General features: G+C 43.7%; 4 protein-coding genes across 4 annotated transcripts; 1 reads left to right on the top strand and 3 right to left on the bottom strand.

Annotated features, from left to right (window-relative positions):
* Window positions 1–1152: 1152 nt before the first annotated feature.
* Window positions 1153–1878, bottom strand: ACET3X_004705 (uncharacterized protein; the record flags this gene model as incomplete). The annotated part of the gene is made up of 1 exon (XM_069451029.1): window positions 1153–1878. The coding sequence occupies one exon, from the start codon at window positions 1876–1878 to the stop codon at window positions 1153–1155; it is 726 nt and encodes a 241-aa protein (XP_069306749.1).
* A 234-nt stretch (window positions 1879–2112) lies between these two features.
* ACET3X_004706 (uncharacterized protein) lies at window positions 2113–2839 on the bottom strand (the record flags this gene model as incomplete). The annotated part of the gene is made up of 2 exons (XM_069451040.1): window positions 2113–2167; window positions 2220–2839. 2 exons carry the CDS (start codon window positions 2837–2839, stop codon window positions 2113–2115), a joined length of 675 nt encoding a protein of 224 aa, XP_069306750.1.
* A 2127-nt stretch (window positions 2840–4966) lies between these two features.
* On the bottom strand, window positions 4967–6906 carry ACET3X_004707 (uncharacterized protein; the record flags this gene model as incomplete). The annotated part of the gene is made up of 3 exons (XM_069451051.1): window positions 4967–4998; window positions 5550–6197; window positions 6255–6906. The coding sequence occupies 3 exons, from the start codon at window positions 6904–6906 to the stop codon at window positions 4967–4969; spliced, it is 1332 nt and encodes a 443-aa protein (XP_069306751.1).
* Window positions 6907–7903: 997 nt separating this feature from the next.
* ACET3X_004708 (uncharacterized protein) lies at window positions 7904–10236 on the top strand. Its single transcript, XM_069451062.1, has 3 exons — window positions 7904–8139; window positions 8199–9043; window positions 9095–10236. The coding sequence occupies exons 1-3, from the start codon at window positions 7995–7997 to the stop codon at window positions 9530–9532; spliced, it is 1428 nt and encodes a 475-aa protein (XP_069306752.1). The 5' UTR covers window positions 7904–7994; the 3' UTR covers window positions 9533–10236.
* The last annotated feature ends 8632 nt before the right edge of the window (window positions 10237–18868 follow it).

The following is an 18868-nucleotide window of genomic DNA, read 5'->3' on the forward strand; positions in this document are numbered from 1 at the left end:
CTACAGGTATCGCGCTTCTTCTCCTTCCGTTCAACCTGTACACCCTTACGGAAAAAGGTTGGTCTTCGCCGCTTGTAGTTGGCACGTGTTTCCTCAGCGTTGTGGTCCTATCAGCACTCATTGTTTGGGAGAAGTCTTTCGCACCCATCCGACTCCTTCCATACAGGCTACTCTTGGACCGGACCGTCTTCGGCGCATGCTTACTATGCGCTTGTCTCTTCGGGAGCTATGCTGTGTGGAACAGCTACTTTGGCTCTTATCTGCAAGTGGTTCAGGGCCTCGGCGTGGAGGAAGCGAGCTACATCGCGCAGCTGTACACGGTTGTGAGTGTACTAGTCGCCGTCTTGACCGGATACATGATTCATCGAACCGGCCACTTCAAAACCATTTCACTCGTCGTCGGTGTCCCACTCAGTGTGGTGGGCCAGGTACTTATGGTACACTCTCGCACTCCTGGTAGTATCGGCTATGTTGTTATATGCGTCCTGCTCATCTCGATATCGCAAGGCGTACTCGTTGTCACGGACGAGATTGCTGTTCTCGCTGCTGGCTCACACGAACATGTCGCCGCGATGCTCGCTCTCGTTAGTGTATTCGGAAACATAGGTGGTGCTATTGGTTTGACCATTGCAGCATCAATATGGTCGGACGTCGTGCCGGATCGGCTCGGGCAGTACCTACCTGCTGAAGACCTACCGAACCTAAGGAAGATCTTCGGCGACATAAAGAGCCAGCTATCCTATCCTGTAGGATCTGCAACACGACTTGCTATCCAGCATGCCTATGATGATGCGATGATTCGACTTCTGGCAGCAAGTACTGCTGTGTGGGTTATTGGGGCTATCGGACCGTTGATGTGGAGGAACATCAATATCAAAGAGATTCAGCGGAACAAAGGCCATTTATGGTAGACGCTGAAGTGCACCAGCAAGATGAAACAGAACATGTGTGTCGACAGAAGATCTGGAAATGTATTACTAGCAATGATCCACGCCCCCGCGACCAGACTTAGCGCATCGCTATGAATCACCTTATTTCAAGCATTCTGTTACTGATATGAGCTGACCATAATTTGAATCGTCTGAGAAGCGACCGATCAAATACCAAACGCGTCTGGTGAGCTACCCTATAGCCACCCAAGCGTTGCCTAGATCACTTCTTGTCTCCAATCGTACCAGCAGGATCTTCCGGACCTGAGATCTCGCAGTCCGCGAACCGCAACAGCGAAGAAGAATTCCCTTTGTGAAACAAGACCTTGTGGCAAATGGGACAATCATCAGGGATTTTGCGCGAGTCCTTCCACCACAGCGAGGTAGGAACAGGTACCGACGAGGGCACGGTCGAGTCTTCAGTGCAACAGGCCTCACACATCTTTCGGGTGATAATCGGGAACAGACTTCTGAGAAGAACGTCGTTCTGGGTGTTGCTTTCCTCGTCCCCCGCGTCGCTATCGTCGTCTTCTAGTCCCTGCAGGATATGGGCGACGTATCGATCCAAAGACTCGATTCTGAAGGATGACTGTTTCGAATTCTTCTTGTGTACCCTGATGCGAGCGTTGACGAAGTACTGCTGCAATGTTGTCTCTGTTTCTTCCGGCTCTTCCGTTGCGGCGCGTTGTTTCAGATACTCCGAATAGATCCGGCTCAGCTCGATACCTAGCGAACGATTCATTTGTCGCTTGTTGCGCTCTTGCATTGCGCGCTCAGCCTTGAGCAACTCGCGCAGCCTTTCCTCACGGCTCTTGTGTACGTCTGAGAAGACGTCATGTTCCTTCGGCGAGATCTCTGTGTTGGGGGTCGTGGACACATTGGGATCTGCAACCGGAAGGGTCTGGCCGGTGAACTCCCCTATGCCTTGGAATAGCGCATAAGCATCCATGGATGATTCAAGCCGTCGGTCATCCAACCGTCTGCGATCCAGTATAATCCCGTTTTCTAGAAGTATAATGTCGTGAATTCGCGGAGCTTCATCTACTCGTCGACGTAGCTCCTGGATGACAGAGCCCCAGTGCGGACCTACAAGGCTGTTAGCACAGAGGCGAAGCCGAGGACGACACGCAAGATTTTGACTTGAAGCTTTCTCTCTTTTTCTGTGGTGGTAGACTGCCAGAGCTTATCGGTTGATTTTCCTGCCCAGAGAAAGGCAGGCAAGGAAGTGAGAGTACATACTGTGAGAGAGTTAGCCAATGATCCCGCGTGCAATCTTGACGATCATCTTACCCAAATCGTTCTGTCGTTGATTCTGGTCTAACATTGGCCATCTGGGTAAAGGCGGAAGCATATTCATCTTGCTCTCGGTCCTTTGACTTCTGCCAATAAGCGTGCAATCGCTGACCCAACTGGCGGCCTCTAGATCCTGGACCGAAAGCGAGAGGTTCAAGAGTGACAGTTGAAGTCGTAGGAAGGCCAAAAGTATCGCGCAAGCACTTATCGCCGAAGACATGCCTGCACTTGAGACGGACGGGCTGCTCTGAGTTGTCGTAACCAGGGTCTGCTTCCTCGCCGTAGGGTTTCCAGCAGGTGGGACACTTCTTGCTGTCTTCGCCGACACTATCGATGGATATTGACGCTAAGGAGTCCAAGAAGGCTTGCTGGTCTGCGAAAGTGTCTGCATCGGGTCGAGGCGGTACGTAATGCGCCTTCTGGGGGCTGTTGCTCGATCCACCGCCTGGCGTGACCCAGATGTCGAGCCCACTCTCAGCGGCGAGGGTGCAAGTAGGGCAGGGACATGGCGGTTTTGAAGCTGGACTGGAGTCCGCCGGCGTCTCTGGCATGGTGGGCTTTGGGGGTTCATCTGTCGAGGATGGAACAGGATGCATGGTTGGGGGTGGCGTAGCCATGACAAGCGGCTGTGGGACGATGGAGCAAACAGTCGGTTGAAATGCACCGGCGTATGGGGTCGTTCGTCAAGGAACTGTTACCACGAGTTTTCAATGGTGTCGAGGTAATTGGAGATTGGTAGGCGATGACGCACAGTACGATTCCGTGCAGCCCGGTCAGTCCGCGAAGTGACCATACACCGCCCAGACCAAGTTGGGCTAGCTCGTGAACTGAGAACCACGATCGTCTCGGAATGAAATACGATAAGTGATAGAAAGGGACGAATGCGATGGCCTGCGTGAATGATGAGGCTGGGTGAAGGCTGAGCGATGTCGCACAATGTATACACGCAGGTGCGGCTGTGCCAAGTCTCGCTACCTAGCTATCCGTATGTTGGTTGACAGTGATTGGATCCCAGACCCTACGCTGTCGTATCGTGACGCTTGCTATAAGCTCGCTAGCATTGGATTCGTCAATTTGTTTATCAGGGTCCTATGCAGTGTGCACAGCCTCTCAACATGGGATGCGCTTCAGCGAGTCACGTGATACCCACTTTCACGTCTGCCAGTACTGCTGCGCTGATTGTTTTGTTACCCACGAACACATTCTCGTCTTGTTTCTATAAAGGATTCTCTAAGCCTCTCATTTTGATGTGACATTGAGCATTGTTTTGGATGTATCGGGCATACCAGAGTAAATCATTGTGCAGATGTTCATTGTATCGCACTTCACGTATATCTATCCAATTCATCTCCCCCCACCCCTCTCCCACGTTCCACGAAGACTTAATTTTCTTTGATATCCACACCAAAACTCAAGTCCTGGAAGCTAAACACAGACCCCATGCAACAACATCGCCAACCTCCAAGGCCAGCGGCGAACGCTACGTCTTTTCTAGACCGATTCTGTTCCATCGTATCCGTCTCATCAATCCCACACGACAGCCAGGCCTGTCCCATATGCTCGACTCAATACCGCGACCCCACAGCTGAAGATGGGCCAGACTCTCGGGGCCTTGCTATACAAGTTCACTTTGGCGACTGCCACCATATCTTCTGCACTCTTTGCCTAAGAGAGCTGGTCCTTGGTCAAGAGGCATGGAGCAACAAGTGCCCACTATGTCGAGCGCGCTGGTTTCGGTCTATCGAAGACAATGAACGCGAGAACATGGCGGGTATATCCCTTGAAATTCCGTCGCATGTAGAGAGACAAGGCGGTAGGCGTAGAGACGAGCCCAGAGCACGGGAACCAGTTAGACGACAACCGACAATCATGATAACGACAGGAGCTAGACATACTCAGGTAGCTCGAGCATCCCAAGCAGTCGGGCAACAAAACGCAACCAGACAACAACAAGAATGGGCAAACCGACTTGCTGGACCATCCGAGGATATGCTTGCTATCCTTGACCGCGCTTTGGATGAGGATACACTCGATGATGATAGCGAGTCGGTAAGCAGCGGAGGAACCGACGAGGCGAGCGACTGGGAGAGCGACTGGGAAACCGACGAGGAGAGCGACGAAGAAATTGACGAGGAAATTGACGAAGAATCCGAATGGGAAAGCGACTAGGAAAGCGATGCAGAAACACATCAACACCGCAACGAAGGCAGATCTATCCCGCCCCAAAGAGCACGAGCTCCCTATCGTGTACCTTTCGAGGTTCAAGCGGTAACTTCATCATCACTCCGTCAGTGAATCTTTGGAGCCACAGCCAGAGGTCGAGAGGCGGGGTAGCCAAAGGCACAGTCATCAAGCCGATTCATCTCACACTTCAAGACGCACAAGGGCTCTGCGATCCGAGAGACCTGCCAGGAATGCCAGACCGACAAGGCGTACGGCAGAAGCGAGGACTATCCACGTTTACGGGGCTCGCAACCGACGCAATATGATGCTGTACAGCGAAATAGTAACTAGACAACGCAATAAACGGTGGAACACAGAGAGAGTGTGCATCACAAGGATCGTCTCGCCCATTATCTGGTGCTCGAGCGATTCCTGGGTATGGTTGGGATAGCCGGGGGCATATATAGACAACGAATGTTGCAGAACCTTGATCGTCAGTTTGACTCGCTGTCCGTTTTCTCCCATGTCAATACTAGCGACCAGTCCTCATGAGCGTGAACCACACTAGTGAATGCGATATTCTAAGACTTGTTTGCCTCGGAGAACATGTCACCTGCGCACAGAAAGTATTGTCAAATGTGGTTCAATGGTGAAGTGGTGTTGATAAGACCTTCGGTTACTTCACGGAAGATTATTGACAGAATACCAATGTAGACTTGTATGACGCGGACCATTGGGTGTTTACTTGAGCCGCGTCGTGAGACGAAAGTACATCGGTCGATAGCTCAGGTATCAGGTGAAGCGTGGTCGCCGTGGAGAGGACTGGAGAAGATCGATGAAGAGCACCGATGAGACGAGGCGGAGGAGATGCGTTCGGTTTGTACGTCGTAGGCCGTGATGAATAGGCACCTCTACATTGTAATTGTTTAGCAAGATAGATAGTACCCAGAGCGGCTATCACCACGACGCAATGCAAGAGAAGCTCGGCGCACCTTTGCCAAAACACATCTCGCATCCACACTCACCCCAGCCCCCTCCTCTCCACCCCACCCCGTATCCCCTCACCCCTCACCCTTCCCCTGCCTCTCCTAACCCGCCTAAGCGTAGCCGTGGCCCCATCCAAAAACGTCTCCAACCCATCATACACTTCCTCACACAGCTCACTACTCCTATTCTCCATCTCCTCCACCGCCGTCTCGACAACCTCATCCGTCTGCTCCCTAAACCTATCCAGTTTCTCGTCAACCACCTCGCCCAGCTCACGGATACAATCCTCCTTGATAGTATCGACACTGATCTTGTGATCGGCAACCACGTCTTCAAAGTCGCCGTCAGCTTGGTTGCGCAGGATACACGCTTGTTCGTTTGCGTCGTCAAAAATGGTCGTGAGGTGCTGCTTGGCTAGCTCGGTTAGACGGTCGGTAATGAGGGTGCCGAGGGAAGAAGCGGCGGGGTGTGAGGTCGGAGTTGTTGCTGGCGGAGGCGAAAAGGATGGCGAGCTTCGGGGTGCGAGACAGTTGTGGAGGATATCGGGCAAGATGGTTTTGAGGATGCCGGGTAACATGCCCTCGACGAGTGCGGGGAGCTGGGCCTCGACCGCCCTGTTGATTGCCTCTTGGAAGGCAAGCGCGGCGGCAGCCTCCAAGGAGGTTTGTGGATAGCTGGATGGTGCAGCTGTCTTTTCCTTGGGTGAGCCAGCGGATATGTGAGGGGGGCGAGGGCTAGGTGTGGCTGTCGCGATTTCAGTCGGCGAGCCGGGGTCGTACTGGTGGCGCTTCGAAGCCGGAGATGGGGACAGCGAGGGCGTAGTGGCTGCGTGCAGCGTGTCAATGTTGATCGAACAGCCGGTTGGGGCACGGGACGACTTACCATGTCTGGACCGCTTTCGCGATGCGTCGGTGTCTACCGCCTTCGTGTACGCAGGCGGAGCGACATCCCGTTCTTCAGCGGCACTAAAATCTGTCCAATCTACATGTCTACATCTGTCATTGCCATCTGGAACGCCAGCGAACAGGCTCGGCTCTCTCAAAAAGCGCTCGAGCGGTTCACGGTTATCCGTGTGCACCCAGTTGTAGTCGAGCAGGATCTCAATCTCTGTCGCTTCGGCGAGCTTGAGCAGCTGGTGGAAAGGCGCCTCGAAGCCACTTTTCGCCGCCAGGGCACCAGAACCATACGAAGGGGGACACCGGATCCTGCAGGGTTTCGCGAGTGCGAGAGTCAACACCCTTATCTGCGGGTTCCCGGCGCGCGCAATTGAAGCCAGCTGGTGCTGCGGGGGAAGCGTGGTGGCAGTCTCGAGCGACGTTGCGCCATGTGTCAAATCATCAGCATCATAGGTCAAAGTAAACGTCTGCGCATCGTCAAAGCCATCAATAAAAGTAGTGTATTGGAGATAGAAGCTGATCTGCAACGGCGCATCGCAGTACTTTGCACCTAAAACACAGCACGACTGTGCCGCACCGTCCACTCGTGCGCTCGCCAGCACAGGAACACCTTTCTTGGAGACAAGATAGCGGACCATTGTGCGAGAGCTCACTCACAGGAAATATCCCCCTTGCAGCAATGCGACAGCAAGGGAAACCCTCCCACCCGGGCTTTGGACGCGCTGGAGGCGAAGAGCAGCCCTGACTCTGCTGTAGATTGACGGTAAGATGATGGCGGGTCTAGAAGACAGGTGCAATGTAAGCACGTGAACTGCTGTCCCCGCTGTGTTCACGCAACCCTCGTCTGCTTGAGATACACCCCTCTGACGCGTAAATCGCCGGCGCGTGGGCAGTAAGCCGACGACGCCGTGCGCACGTCAAAGGTCCTTGGAAGGACGGTGCACTGAGACTAGGCGGCAGGTGGGCAAAGACAGGACGGATGAGAGCAGCTGACGCGAGACAGCGGGTTGATTTGGCGATGTCAGGTAGCGAGTGTTGAGATGGACGGGGAGGTGGGCAGTGATGTGGGTGGGTTGGCGTGAAGTCGCGTTCAAGGGTGCTGACGGTGGGCGCGGCAGCCTGCGGAAGCGGAATTTCTCATCCTCCGGCTGCCTACTAACCACATTTGGACTAACTGCAATCTTACCCCCGCTGCACAGCTCTCACGGAGCCCCAACATTGATGCGATACATGCGTGAACAGCGTAGACGATATTCAGCTCTGAACCCTCAAGCTGACAGCACAGGGGCGTTTAGTGTGATCATTGCGATAACAGCGTCAGCTATAGTATACTCCGCATCTTCATTCTGTTGACGCCCAACATAACGTCGGCGACATGCCTTTCCTGGATATGCGACCATCTCAACCGCTTTCGTGACCCTTTTATCGTTCCACGGGTACTGCACCCGTTCGTGAGCGGCCCATCCGCAGGGTAAACCTTGGCGCTGAGTACGTGCATCACAAACTTGATGACATGGAGTGGAAACAAGGCTGCACGTGCCCCGGCGCCGAGGTCGTGATCGCCGCCGCCATCCTAGTCGCGTCGATTTCTGCACAGCCCTGACGCGCCGCTCCGAGCTCGCCCCATACCACATCCGCATCTCCATCAGGGTCCTCTGTCTGCCACCAGCCCAAATTCGGCCACAAATTTGTTGAGCTGACGTGAAATTAATCCTCAAACAAGAGAATGGTGTCTTCGGTAGATGGAAAAGAGGACTACGACCGCGCGACGGACAGATTCTTGACATGGTTCAAGGACGGCGGCGGCGTCTTCCAAGATGATCTGCTCGAGATCCAAGACCTGCGGGCCAAGGACGCGGGTCGAGGGATAGGTGAGGCCCTGAGGAATCGTACGTTTTGCGTTCTAGACTGTGAGGCTGACTGTCGGCAGTTGCGAGGAAGGACGTGCCAGAGGAGACCACGCTATTCACTATACCCAGAGATCTGATCATCAGCCAAAACACATCTGATTTGCCGCGTAAGCTGCCCAAGGTCTTTGATACGTTGACCGATGGCGACGCGGATGATGAGGCGGATGCGCTGGATCCGTGGACATCGCTCATTTTGGTCATGATGTACGAGTATCTGCAGGGCGATGCATCGCGCTGGAAGCCGTATATCGATATCCTGCCGACCACGTTCGACACGCCCATCTTCTGGTCCGAGGCCGAGCTGGAAGAGCTCAAAGGAACGTGTCTGTCGACAGAGAAGATTGGCAAACAACAGAGTGACGACATGCTGCGATCACAATGTGTACCCGTCGTCCAGCAGAACGCGGACGTCTTCTATCCCGACGGAGCCCCACGGTTGAGCGACGAAGAACTACTTGCTCTCGCGCATCGCATGGGCAGCACCATCATGTCGTATGCGTTTGACCTTGCCAACGAGCACGATGAGGAGGACGAAGAAGAAGATGGTTGGGTCGAAGACCGAGAAGGCACGACGCCGCTCGGTATGGTACCCATGGCGGATATACTCAACGCCAACGCCGAGTTCAATGCGCACGTGAACCACGGTGACAATCTTGAAGTCACGTCGCTCCGCCAATCACTACCAGCTGGCTCCGAGGTACTCAACTACTACGGTCCTTTGCCGACATCTGAGCTGCTACGTCGCTATGGATACGTGACGTCCGAACACCACCGATACGACGTCGTAGAGCTACCATGGAGTCTTGTCCGCGACGCTCTCATCCAGGAACTTGTTGTCCCAGAAGAGATCGTCGCGAACATCGAGGTAAGCAGCCCGTACGCATCTCCGAACGATACACACTGACCGCGACCGTAGGCCAAGCTCGAAGAGAATGACGAGCTAGAAGAATACTTCATCGTCGAGCGCGACTCTGGCGAACCGGATTCTCACGGACAACTTACGTACACGCCTCAACTCCGCGAGATATCGCAGGAGCTCGAGGAGCAATTCCAGGCTGTGCTCAAACTCCTTAAACAGGACCATCCCGAGCTCGTTGCTGAGAAACGGAAGCGGGGAGAGGTATTCAACACCGTCGTCACGAAAGCTTTGACCGCGAAGCTGGCGCAATATCCGACGTCGATAGAGGAGGATGAGAAGTTGTTGGAGGGTGGGAACTTGGAAAAGAGACGGCGTATGGCTGTTGAGGTTAGAGTCGGTGAGAAGAAGTTGCTAAAGGAGGCGCTGGCTTTGTTGCAGGGTGGCCAAGATGATGTTGAGGGACAGGCAGGGAAGAAAGCGAAGCGCAAGGCGTGAGCTGCCCGATGTAAGTTTTTGTGGAGACGGAATCGCGTTCCATGTGTGAAGAGCGCTAGTAGTGCTCGTGGTTGTCTAAATACCTTGCAGTCTATCGTCCCGTTATACTCCTCGCCTTGCCCGACTCTATCCTCTCTACCTGCTCATTCACACCCCTACAGTTTCTACTCCTATCACTCCTGCACCACAATATCCAAGTTTTCCAGGGTTAACATTTGACAAAAGAGGAAGCCCGCGAAACCTTGGATGGCAGTCAGTCTTGCATCTTGTCTGAAAAATACATGTCCAACTCACTGGCTTTGGTAGTAGATTCAAGAATCTCTAGCCCTAATGGGCGCATCGGGTAAGGACAGAGCATCCCCGAGTATATACGTTTGCCGGAACCCTACCAGGCGTGTAACAATACTGAATACTGCTTCCTTTCCTGGAACAGGGAATCGTGTTGGCCTTCAAAGCGTCGTACGAGATGAAGGTAATCTCGCCAGTTTGTGCTGCAGTCGTAGCCGCAAAGATGGCGAGGAGGATGACTTGGGGGATCTGCATTGTTGGATGAAGGTGGTTTGTAAGATGGAGAAGCCTGAGAGAGATGTGATGTTTGTGTTGGATGGGGATGTAACTGAGGACTCTTGTGCCTCTTATATAGTACTCTGTTCTCCTATACGGACATACTTCGTCTTGACTCTCCTAATGTCCTTAGTTTCTTTGTTGCCCGTCCCCAAAAAAAGTGTCTAGACTTAGCTGAAGGTGGTTACCGCGAGCATTGGTACTTGAGGACTACAGCCAATTTTCGACTTGGCGTACTAGTTGTTACCCTGCGTAGGGCCGATTTGAGAATGATCTGCACAACGTATTCTGCTTAGTGCTAAGGTTCGATGGTAACCTGCTCACACTTTCGTAACCAGCAATCAACACATGTATACACGTGCTTGCATACTCGGACACAAAGACGGTACGAGAAAATGACTATAGTAGGTACATTCTAGGAGATTTCTGCAGCATTCTGCTAAAGAAAGACATCCACCTTGTTCTTTTTCTGCATTCTAGTAGCCGGCGCGACTTCACAGCCGTCTTGGAGGAACTAGTCCACTTACTACCTCGTATTCCTGTATTCCTAGCTTGTCTAGCTTGCATATATTCTTCGTCGTGTTGCTTGGGCTTAGACTTGGCTCTAAAACAGCCCCAATCTGTATAAGCTTGTATGCCTTGACTGCCTCATGTCCCGTCCACGAAGTGTGACCGATATTGCTTCAACTAAGGCAACCCCCGTGTGTTCAACAGAGTCGGCGACACGATTAGCCAGCGGAAATGCCGTTCTACCCATGTTCATGTTTCCGAGTGAGATAGGATCAGTCAGTCAGCTTATGCTCGTGTCATCTCCGTTGACGAACTTCTCGGTTTTGTGATCAGGAGCCTTGATCCATTTGCTTAGAGTCTCACGTCTACCCTCAATTTGGTCAAAGAATTCCGTCATGCCACGCAAGGATTTATTCGTTAGAATGAAGAAGCGAAATATTGAACGTGCTTCTGGGCTAGTGTTGACTTTGTTACAGCACTCATGGCTGGTCAGAACGTGTTTCGATGTATAGCTTGCTTCATCATGAGTTTGAAGATTTTGTTAGTTGTGGTTGACAATCTCATTGGTAAAGCGACTGTGAGATTGGTGGGTAATAGCGATGTGAGTAGGTAAACGTAGCGGGAGAACTCTGGAGCAATACGAAGTCGTTCTGCCAAAACATCTTTCGTTCCCGTCCTTCCTCTAATGGCCTGGGAGCCGGGCCTTCGCCACTTTCCGCCAAATGATCCTCGTAACTAAGCCCTTCCTCTCCCTCGACCCACAACATGACTGGAAGCGATGGAGAGATGGGCTCTATTTTACCGAAGAACCCTTCGAAAAACACCCTGGTATCGGTAGTCATCTCCACGTCGTCTCCTTTAGCCATAAGTATGTCTTCCTTGTGTGTTTGGAAGTAGACTTGTCAACAATCAAGCTAAGCAAGCTGGGTACCCCAGCTTAGCTTAATTAGTAGGTACCTCTACCTTAGCTTAGCTTAATTAGCTTAATAATTAAAATCTATAAGCTTAGCTTATTTAGCTTATTTAGCTTAAAAACAAAGGGGTACCCCTTAAAATAGCTAAAAAAGGGATAGTATAGGGTATTACTACGTAGTCTTATTACTACGTAGTCTTATTACTACATAATATTATTACTACATAATATTATTACTACGTAATATTATTACTATATAATCCTATTTATCTAAGAGGTACCCCTTAGCTATTATATAGCTATTAATTCTATTAATATAAGGGGTAGTTATAAGTAATAGTATTTACTTTATACTATAAGAGAATAGTAGGGGATAGCTTTATATTCTAATAGTATACTAAGGAAAGTAATAATAATAATTCTTACGAGTCCTCCTACGCGTAAAGTATAGATTAAGAGTAAGTTCCTTATCTATAAAGATAATAAAAGAAGTAATTATATTAGGACTTTAGTACCCTTCTAGGTAAGCTATATCTTATATATTATCCCCCCTAGGCCTTAGGGATAGGGCCTATAGTATTATCTTATATTATATTACTAAGAAATTTTAAAACTAAGCCTAAACTATCCTAGTGTATTTAGAAGTCTCTTTTTACCTATAATACCTCTCTATCTATCCCCTATATTACGCTATATATATACTTATATCCTAGGTTCTTATTAACCTTAACTAACCTAATAGAGTAGCTATACTACCTTAACGTCCCTACTATTATAATTACTACTAATACTACCTAGAGATTAAGCTCTATTATATTATAGTAATTATATTTTAAGAGTATAAGCACTACTACTATTATAATTATAGTTATAGTTATAGTTATAGTTATAGTTATAATTATAATTATAATTAATATTTTAATTATAATTCCCTTTAAGTAGCTATAAAGCCTATATATTAGTAGTACTATCGCCTAAACTCCTCTATAGCTACTACGTACCTAATAGGTCCTATTATGCTATTATTATATAGGGGTTTACTATACTTCTCTAAGCTTAGTCCTTTCTAAGGCGAGATAGGTTTAAGCGATAGTCCGTAAGGTAGTGTATAGAATAATTAGGTAGAAAAGAGTTATTATTATTAACTAAGAGTATAACGATACTAATTCTATAAATAATAGAATAACTAGTTAATAATCTATATAAGAGATAAACTATTTAAGTTAACTATAATAAGTGTAATATATTCTTATACCTATTACCTTAGGTCCTATCCTCCTTAGCCTCCCTTCTAAGGGGGAGGCCTAGGAGGGCTATAGCCTCCTAATCCTTACTAGCCTCCTAGAGGCTAGGTCTTAGCAGGATACTAATCCTTTTACATAATCTAGGCCCTACCCTAGATCTACTTTTATCTATCGTGTCCGCCTAATAGTCTTCCTTTATATAACCTACATAAAAGGGAAGTAATTCCTTATTACCTTATAATATTACCCCCCCTCTTAGGCGTATTATCTTAATACCCTAGATTATTATTTTCCTACACCTAGTCTAGCGGCGGTAGTAGAGGTATAGCTACTCTAGTAGTATTATATCCTCTCTTTCCTCCTTTCCTTACTTTCCCTAACTATACCTAAGGTTTAGACTTCTTAACGCGTCTATACCTAGAACTTAACTTAATAGCGCTAGGCTTATACTAACTATATCCACTAATAAGGGAATAAGATAACCTTTTATTATAAGTAGTGTAAGGAGAAGAATCTTTATTATTTTATAGATACTACCTCTAGGTAGTGTATAGGCTGTATTTTAGTAAAAGCTAAGTATAGCTTATTTATAACTAAGGAAGAGTAGGAGAAGGTTAAGGCTAAAAAGTGTAAGAAGCGCTTAGCGCTTCTTTAAGCTAAGGCTAAGGTCGCTTAACTTTAGCTAGAAGTAGTAGAGACTAAGGCGTAAGAGCGAGTATTTACTAATTAAGATTACACTATTTTAAGTCTTTAGGATCACGTGAAAGAGTAAGCTAAGGGGAACTCTACCCCTAGTATAGACTTTTAGCTAACTAAACTATCGCTACCTAGACTATTAACTAACTTAGGCTAGTTATAGGGTAACGCTTCTTTTAATCCTTTTTCTAAATTCCTTTCTTCCTATAAGGATCTAGTCCTCTCTTCTCTAGGTGTTTCTAATAGTACTTATATACCTATAACTTATAGTTTATTAAATTTTCCTTTAGTTCCTAAGTATTCTAGCTCTCTAGCTATCCTAGCTACTTAACTAAGTATTTCTACTAATAACTAATTTTCTATAGGTCCCTAATCTCTTTAACCTTATACTTGTCGTCTTTAAGCTCTATATTAGTAGCTAGCTTAGTATCTAGAGGTGCTCTTTCTAGGAGTTTCTTATAAAAGATAGGGTGGATACGTATACCTAGTAGGAGTTAGAGTTTATAGTTTATATTACCTATTTCCTCTAGAACCTTAAATAGTCCTACTTAGAGGTTGTCTAGTTTCTTACTTAGTTACTTAGTTTTTAAGTTCTATTATAATAGGAAAACTTTATCCCCCTTCTTAAAGGTTAGTCCCTTAATCCTTTACTTATTAGCTACCTTAGCTGTTATAAGGTTCCTGTAAGCTATATTCTTACTTAATTCTTTATACAGTTCTTATATTAAGCGGGCTTTGTTATCTACACCTACTATAATACTCTCTATATCTTTTAGATCTTAATAAGCGACTAGCTTATATCTATAGTTTATATAGTGTAGTAAGTACTTAGTCGTTATAGACCTAGTGCTATTATAGGCTAATTATGCTATTAGTAAGAGTTTAACCTAGTTATCTTATAGCTTATTAGCGTACATCCTTAGGTACTATTCTAGTGTCTAGTTTATTCGTTCTGTCTGTCTATCTGTTTTAGGGTAGAAGCTAGTTAATAGCTTCTTCTTTACACCTAACTTTACTAGGAATATATTCTAATACTTAGAAGTAAATAGTTTATTATAGTTAGTAATAAACTCTTTAGGTATCCTATATTCTAATATTAGTGCCTTACTAACCTTATACGCGCATTCTTCTACTATAATAGTTTCTTTAGTAGGTATAAACTTTACTCCTTTTATATATTAGCATATAATAACTAAGATTATATTATATAATCTTCTAGATCTTAGTTCTAACGATTTTAGGAGCTTTACTATAAAGTCTATTATTACGCTACTCTATAGTCTTATTAGTAGTAGTAAGGGTTATAATAGGCTATAGGGCTTATATCTCTTAGGCTTATTTTAGTAATAAGCTAAATAGTTACCTAGGACGTCCTACACCTTTACTTATAAGCGTAGTATTATAAACACCTTTACTAAACGTCTAACTATCTCTTCTAGTAATATATATCTATATTCTAGGGACTTATATAGTTCTTTAATAAGATTTACTCTTATATATAAAGGTATATATATTTAATTACTTTAAATTATATCTTAGTACTCTTACTTATCTTATAATAGTTTATTAGAGCTATTCTTATCTAGCTTAAACTACTAGCTAGCTACTCTCTACTACTATTACTACTAAAGTATTTCTACCTACTTAGCTACCTTAGCTATCTTAGCTAGTTCTAGCTAGTTATAATATAGGGTACTATTAGGTATCTTCTTAAATATAGCGTTATATAGTTCTTTATAACTATCTTTACGTAAGTTAGATCTCTTACTTAGAGTATCCGCAGCTCTATTAAGCGTTCCTATATAGTAAGTTATCTTAAAGTTAAACTAAGCTAGTATCTTAGCCTATTAAACTTATTATTAGTTAAGTTTCTTTATTATTATAAAACTTACTAAGTTCTAGTAATTAGTAAAAACCTTAATCTAGTATAGTAGTCCTAGTAAATAGACTTCCTATAATTTAAAGGAATTAACTACTCTTAGTAGCTCCTTATTATAAATATTATAGTTAAGTTCTACTTTAGAGAACTTCCTTAAGTAGTAGAATACTAGTCTTTACTTCTTATCTAGGTACTATTATAATAATATAGCTCTAAGTATATAATCTAACGCGTTAGTCTTAACTTACGTCTCTTATTTTAAGTTATATATCTCTAGTATAGGTGCCTTAAGGAATATCTACTTAATTTAATTAAAAGCTTCCTAATATTCCTTATTCTATTTAAAACTAATTTCCTTCTTCGTAATCTTAGAGAGGGGTATTATAATCTTTAAGTAATCCTTAATAAACTTCTAGTAGTAGTTAGTAAATCCTAGGAAGGATTATATATCCTTAACTATTTTAGGCGTTAGCTACTCCTATATAGCTGCTATTTTCTTTAGGTTTATCTTTACTCCCTCTATAGATATTATAAAGCCTAGGTATTCTATCTCCTTTATATAGAATTTGTACTTCCTTAGCTATAGGTATAGCTTATATTCCTTAAGCTTCCTTAGCACTTTCTTAATATACTCTATATATTCTTTTAGTATCCTGCTAGTGTAAACTAGTATATTATTAATATATACTATAATAAAGATCCTAAGGTATTTATAGAGCGCATTATTAATAACTAATTAAAATATTACTAGGGTATTTATTAACCTAAAAGGCATTACTATATACTTAAATAGTCTATATTTCGTCTTAAACGCTATTATCTATTTATGTCCTTCCTTAATCCTAATTTAGTAAAATCCTTCCTAAACGTCAAACTTTATAAACTACTTAGCTCCCTAGAGTTAATCTATAAGCTTAGTTATTAGTAGTAAGGGATATAAGTTCTTCTAAGTAACGCTATTTAACCTATAAAAGTTAATACACAGTTACTACTTCCTATTAGGCTTCTTTATAAATAAGATAGGTAAGGCTATTAGGCCTAATCCTAGTTAGATAAATCCCTTCTTTAGATTCTTCTAGATGTAATCCCTTAGCTTAGTATTATACTTAGGCGATATAGGGTATATAGGTCCTAGGCTTAGCTTTACCCCTTTATTAAGGATAATCTTATAATCCTAATCCTAATAGTCTACTAAGTCTATAGCTTCGTTTTCCTTAAAGAGTTCTCTAAACTTATTAGTTTAATACTCTTTTAGTATCTCTAATAGTAAGGGTCCTTCCTTTATAGTTATAACTCGTCTTATCTAGATAACTCCTACTCTCTAAGGGTCCTTCTTATAGATTCTCCTAATCTTATAAGGTAAGATCTTACTAAACCTCCTATCTTAGGTTAAGCTCTAGTCCTTTAGGCTTACTCTTCCACGTACTCTAGTAACCTTATATATAGGTTCTCTTCTAAGTATTATTTATTTTTACTAGTTAATAGCGGGGTTATAGGTATCTAGCTAATTATAACCTATTAATATATCTAGTCTACCTAGATCTATAATATTAATGTTTATTTAGCACTCTATACTAGCTATCTATAGCTTTATTAATTTAGTTTCTATCTATATTATACTATCTCTATATTCTATAGGCTTTTTATTAGCTAGTACTACTAGTACTAGATTCTTCTTAATCTAGTAGGGAACTCTATACTTCTCTACTACTTAGGGTAAGATTATTATTTATATAGCCCTACTATCTATAAGCGCCTTAATATTCTATCCCTATATAGATATAGTTATAAGTAACTACTTTACCTAACTATTAGTATCTTATACCTTCCTAAGGGTTATTTTAGGACTACCTTTACTAGTGTAACCCTATCCCTAGTAGTATCTTAGTTTTTTAACTACTTACCTTTCCTATACTTAGGAAAGTAGCTAGTATTATTTTTTAAGCTATAGTATATTAAACACTTATTATTATAATAGAAGCTCTAATAGATATTCTAATATAGGATCTCCTCCTTAGTAATCCTTTCTCTTAGTTAGGCCTTCTTAGCCTTATATATTAGATAATCTATAACCTTATAGATATTTAATAATAATATAGTATAGTAGTAATTATCTACCTATTATACCTTATTAAGTTATTCTTAATAGAATATATATCTATTCCTATATTACGTCTAGAGGAGTCTATAGTAGATCTCTACTTTCTCTAGTTTATATAAGTAGTAGTTATCTACTAGATATTTATCTACCTAGAGGTTTAGGTAATAGTACTATTCCTAGTCTATCTTATATTCCTTCTTATCCTATTTATAGAACTTATAATTAATCTTACAGTTATACTAACATAAATCCTTATAATCCTTAGTATCCTCTACTTCAGAAGCTTCTTAGTCCCTAACCTCAGCTAACAGGTCTTCAAAGTAGGGTTGTTAGTATACCGCTTAGTAACTAATGTCCTTAGCATTCTTACTAGTGATAATAACTCGTCCCTAAATGTCGCAGTTATTAGCGTAGTATATGTTACTACTACAAATCTAGTATTAGTTGTTAGCTAGTCAGTTTAACACGTCTTAGCCCTTAATTTTCTAGTTATTATTCTTTAATTTATCTTTAGCTAAAGCCTTAGGCTACTAAATTATTATAAATTTCTCCTAGGTTACCTAGCGCGCCTCGTTGTAGAGGTCTAAGTTACTTAGGTTATTATCTAATTCTACTAGAGTTAGGTAAGGCGTACCCTATCTAATTATTTAGATCTTAATAGCTACCTACTTAACCTATTCTTCCTTATAGTCTTAGGTAAAGTGTCCTATCTTACTATATTAGAGACATGCTTTATTATTATAACGCTTCTAGCGTTCTTCCTTAGAGAGAGTATCTTATCTCTAACTTTTATTCTTCTTATCCTTAGGTTTCTCTTATACCTTACTAGTTATAATAGCGTCGCTATCCTTATTATACCTATTACGCTACTTCCTAGTGTTAGCTATTATTAGCTAAAATTATCCTTTCTACTAAGACTATTCCTATAAGTAGTTATCTATACGTATAGCTAGCTTAATTAGAGCTTATAGTGTTCTAGGCTTATTATAGTGTATAAGGCTATCCTTAATATTTTCTTTTAGGCCTACTTTAAACACTATTTAAAGTACTACGTCGTCCTAATTAATCTATACCTATAGTTACTTAAATTCCGCTATATATATAGATATAGACTTAGTTTACCTTAGGAGAGTAATTTTCTTCTCTACCTAGTTCTTAGCGTCTACTTCTCTAAAGATATATCCTATCTCTTACTTAAATTTACTCTAACTAGTAAATATAGCTTTAGTTTCCTCTCTAGTTCCTTAGTATTCTACGTCTAGTAGATAGTTATCTATATAGGGTTATATCTAGTTTAAGGCTTATCCCTTTATATATATACTTACTATAAGGATCTTATCCTAGTTACTTAGTACTTTATTAAATTTATAATAGAGATTAACTTAAGTAAGGAATATACGTAACTCCTCTTATCCTCTATTATATTTCT

The sequence above is a fragment of the Alternaria dauci genome, chromosome 4 (assembly GCF_042100115.1).
Source record: "Alternaria dauci strain A2016 chromosome 4, whole genome shotgun sequence".
In the NCBI taxonomy this organism is placed as follows: Eukaryota; Fungi; Ascomycota; class Dothideomycetes; order Pleosporales; family Pleosporaceae; genus Alternaria; species Alternaria dauci.

What these genes read in the sequence shown, in the direction of transcription:
- ACET3X_004708 (XM_069451062.1), top strand. Translation starts at nt 7,995, where the DNA reads ATGGTGTCTTCGGTAGATGGAAAAGAGGACTACGACCGCGCGACGGAC. An exon ending in GGACGCGGGTCGAGGGATAG is followed by an intron (nt 8,140 to 8,198) that starts GTGAGGCCCTGA and finishes GACTGTCGGCAG; the next exon opens with TTGCGAGGAAGGACGTGCCA. An exon ending in AGATCGTCGCGAACATCGAG is followed by an intron (nt 9,044 to 9,094) that starts GTAAGCAGCCCG and finishes CCGCGACCGTAG; the next exon opens with GCCAAGCTCGAAGAGAATGA.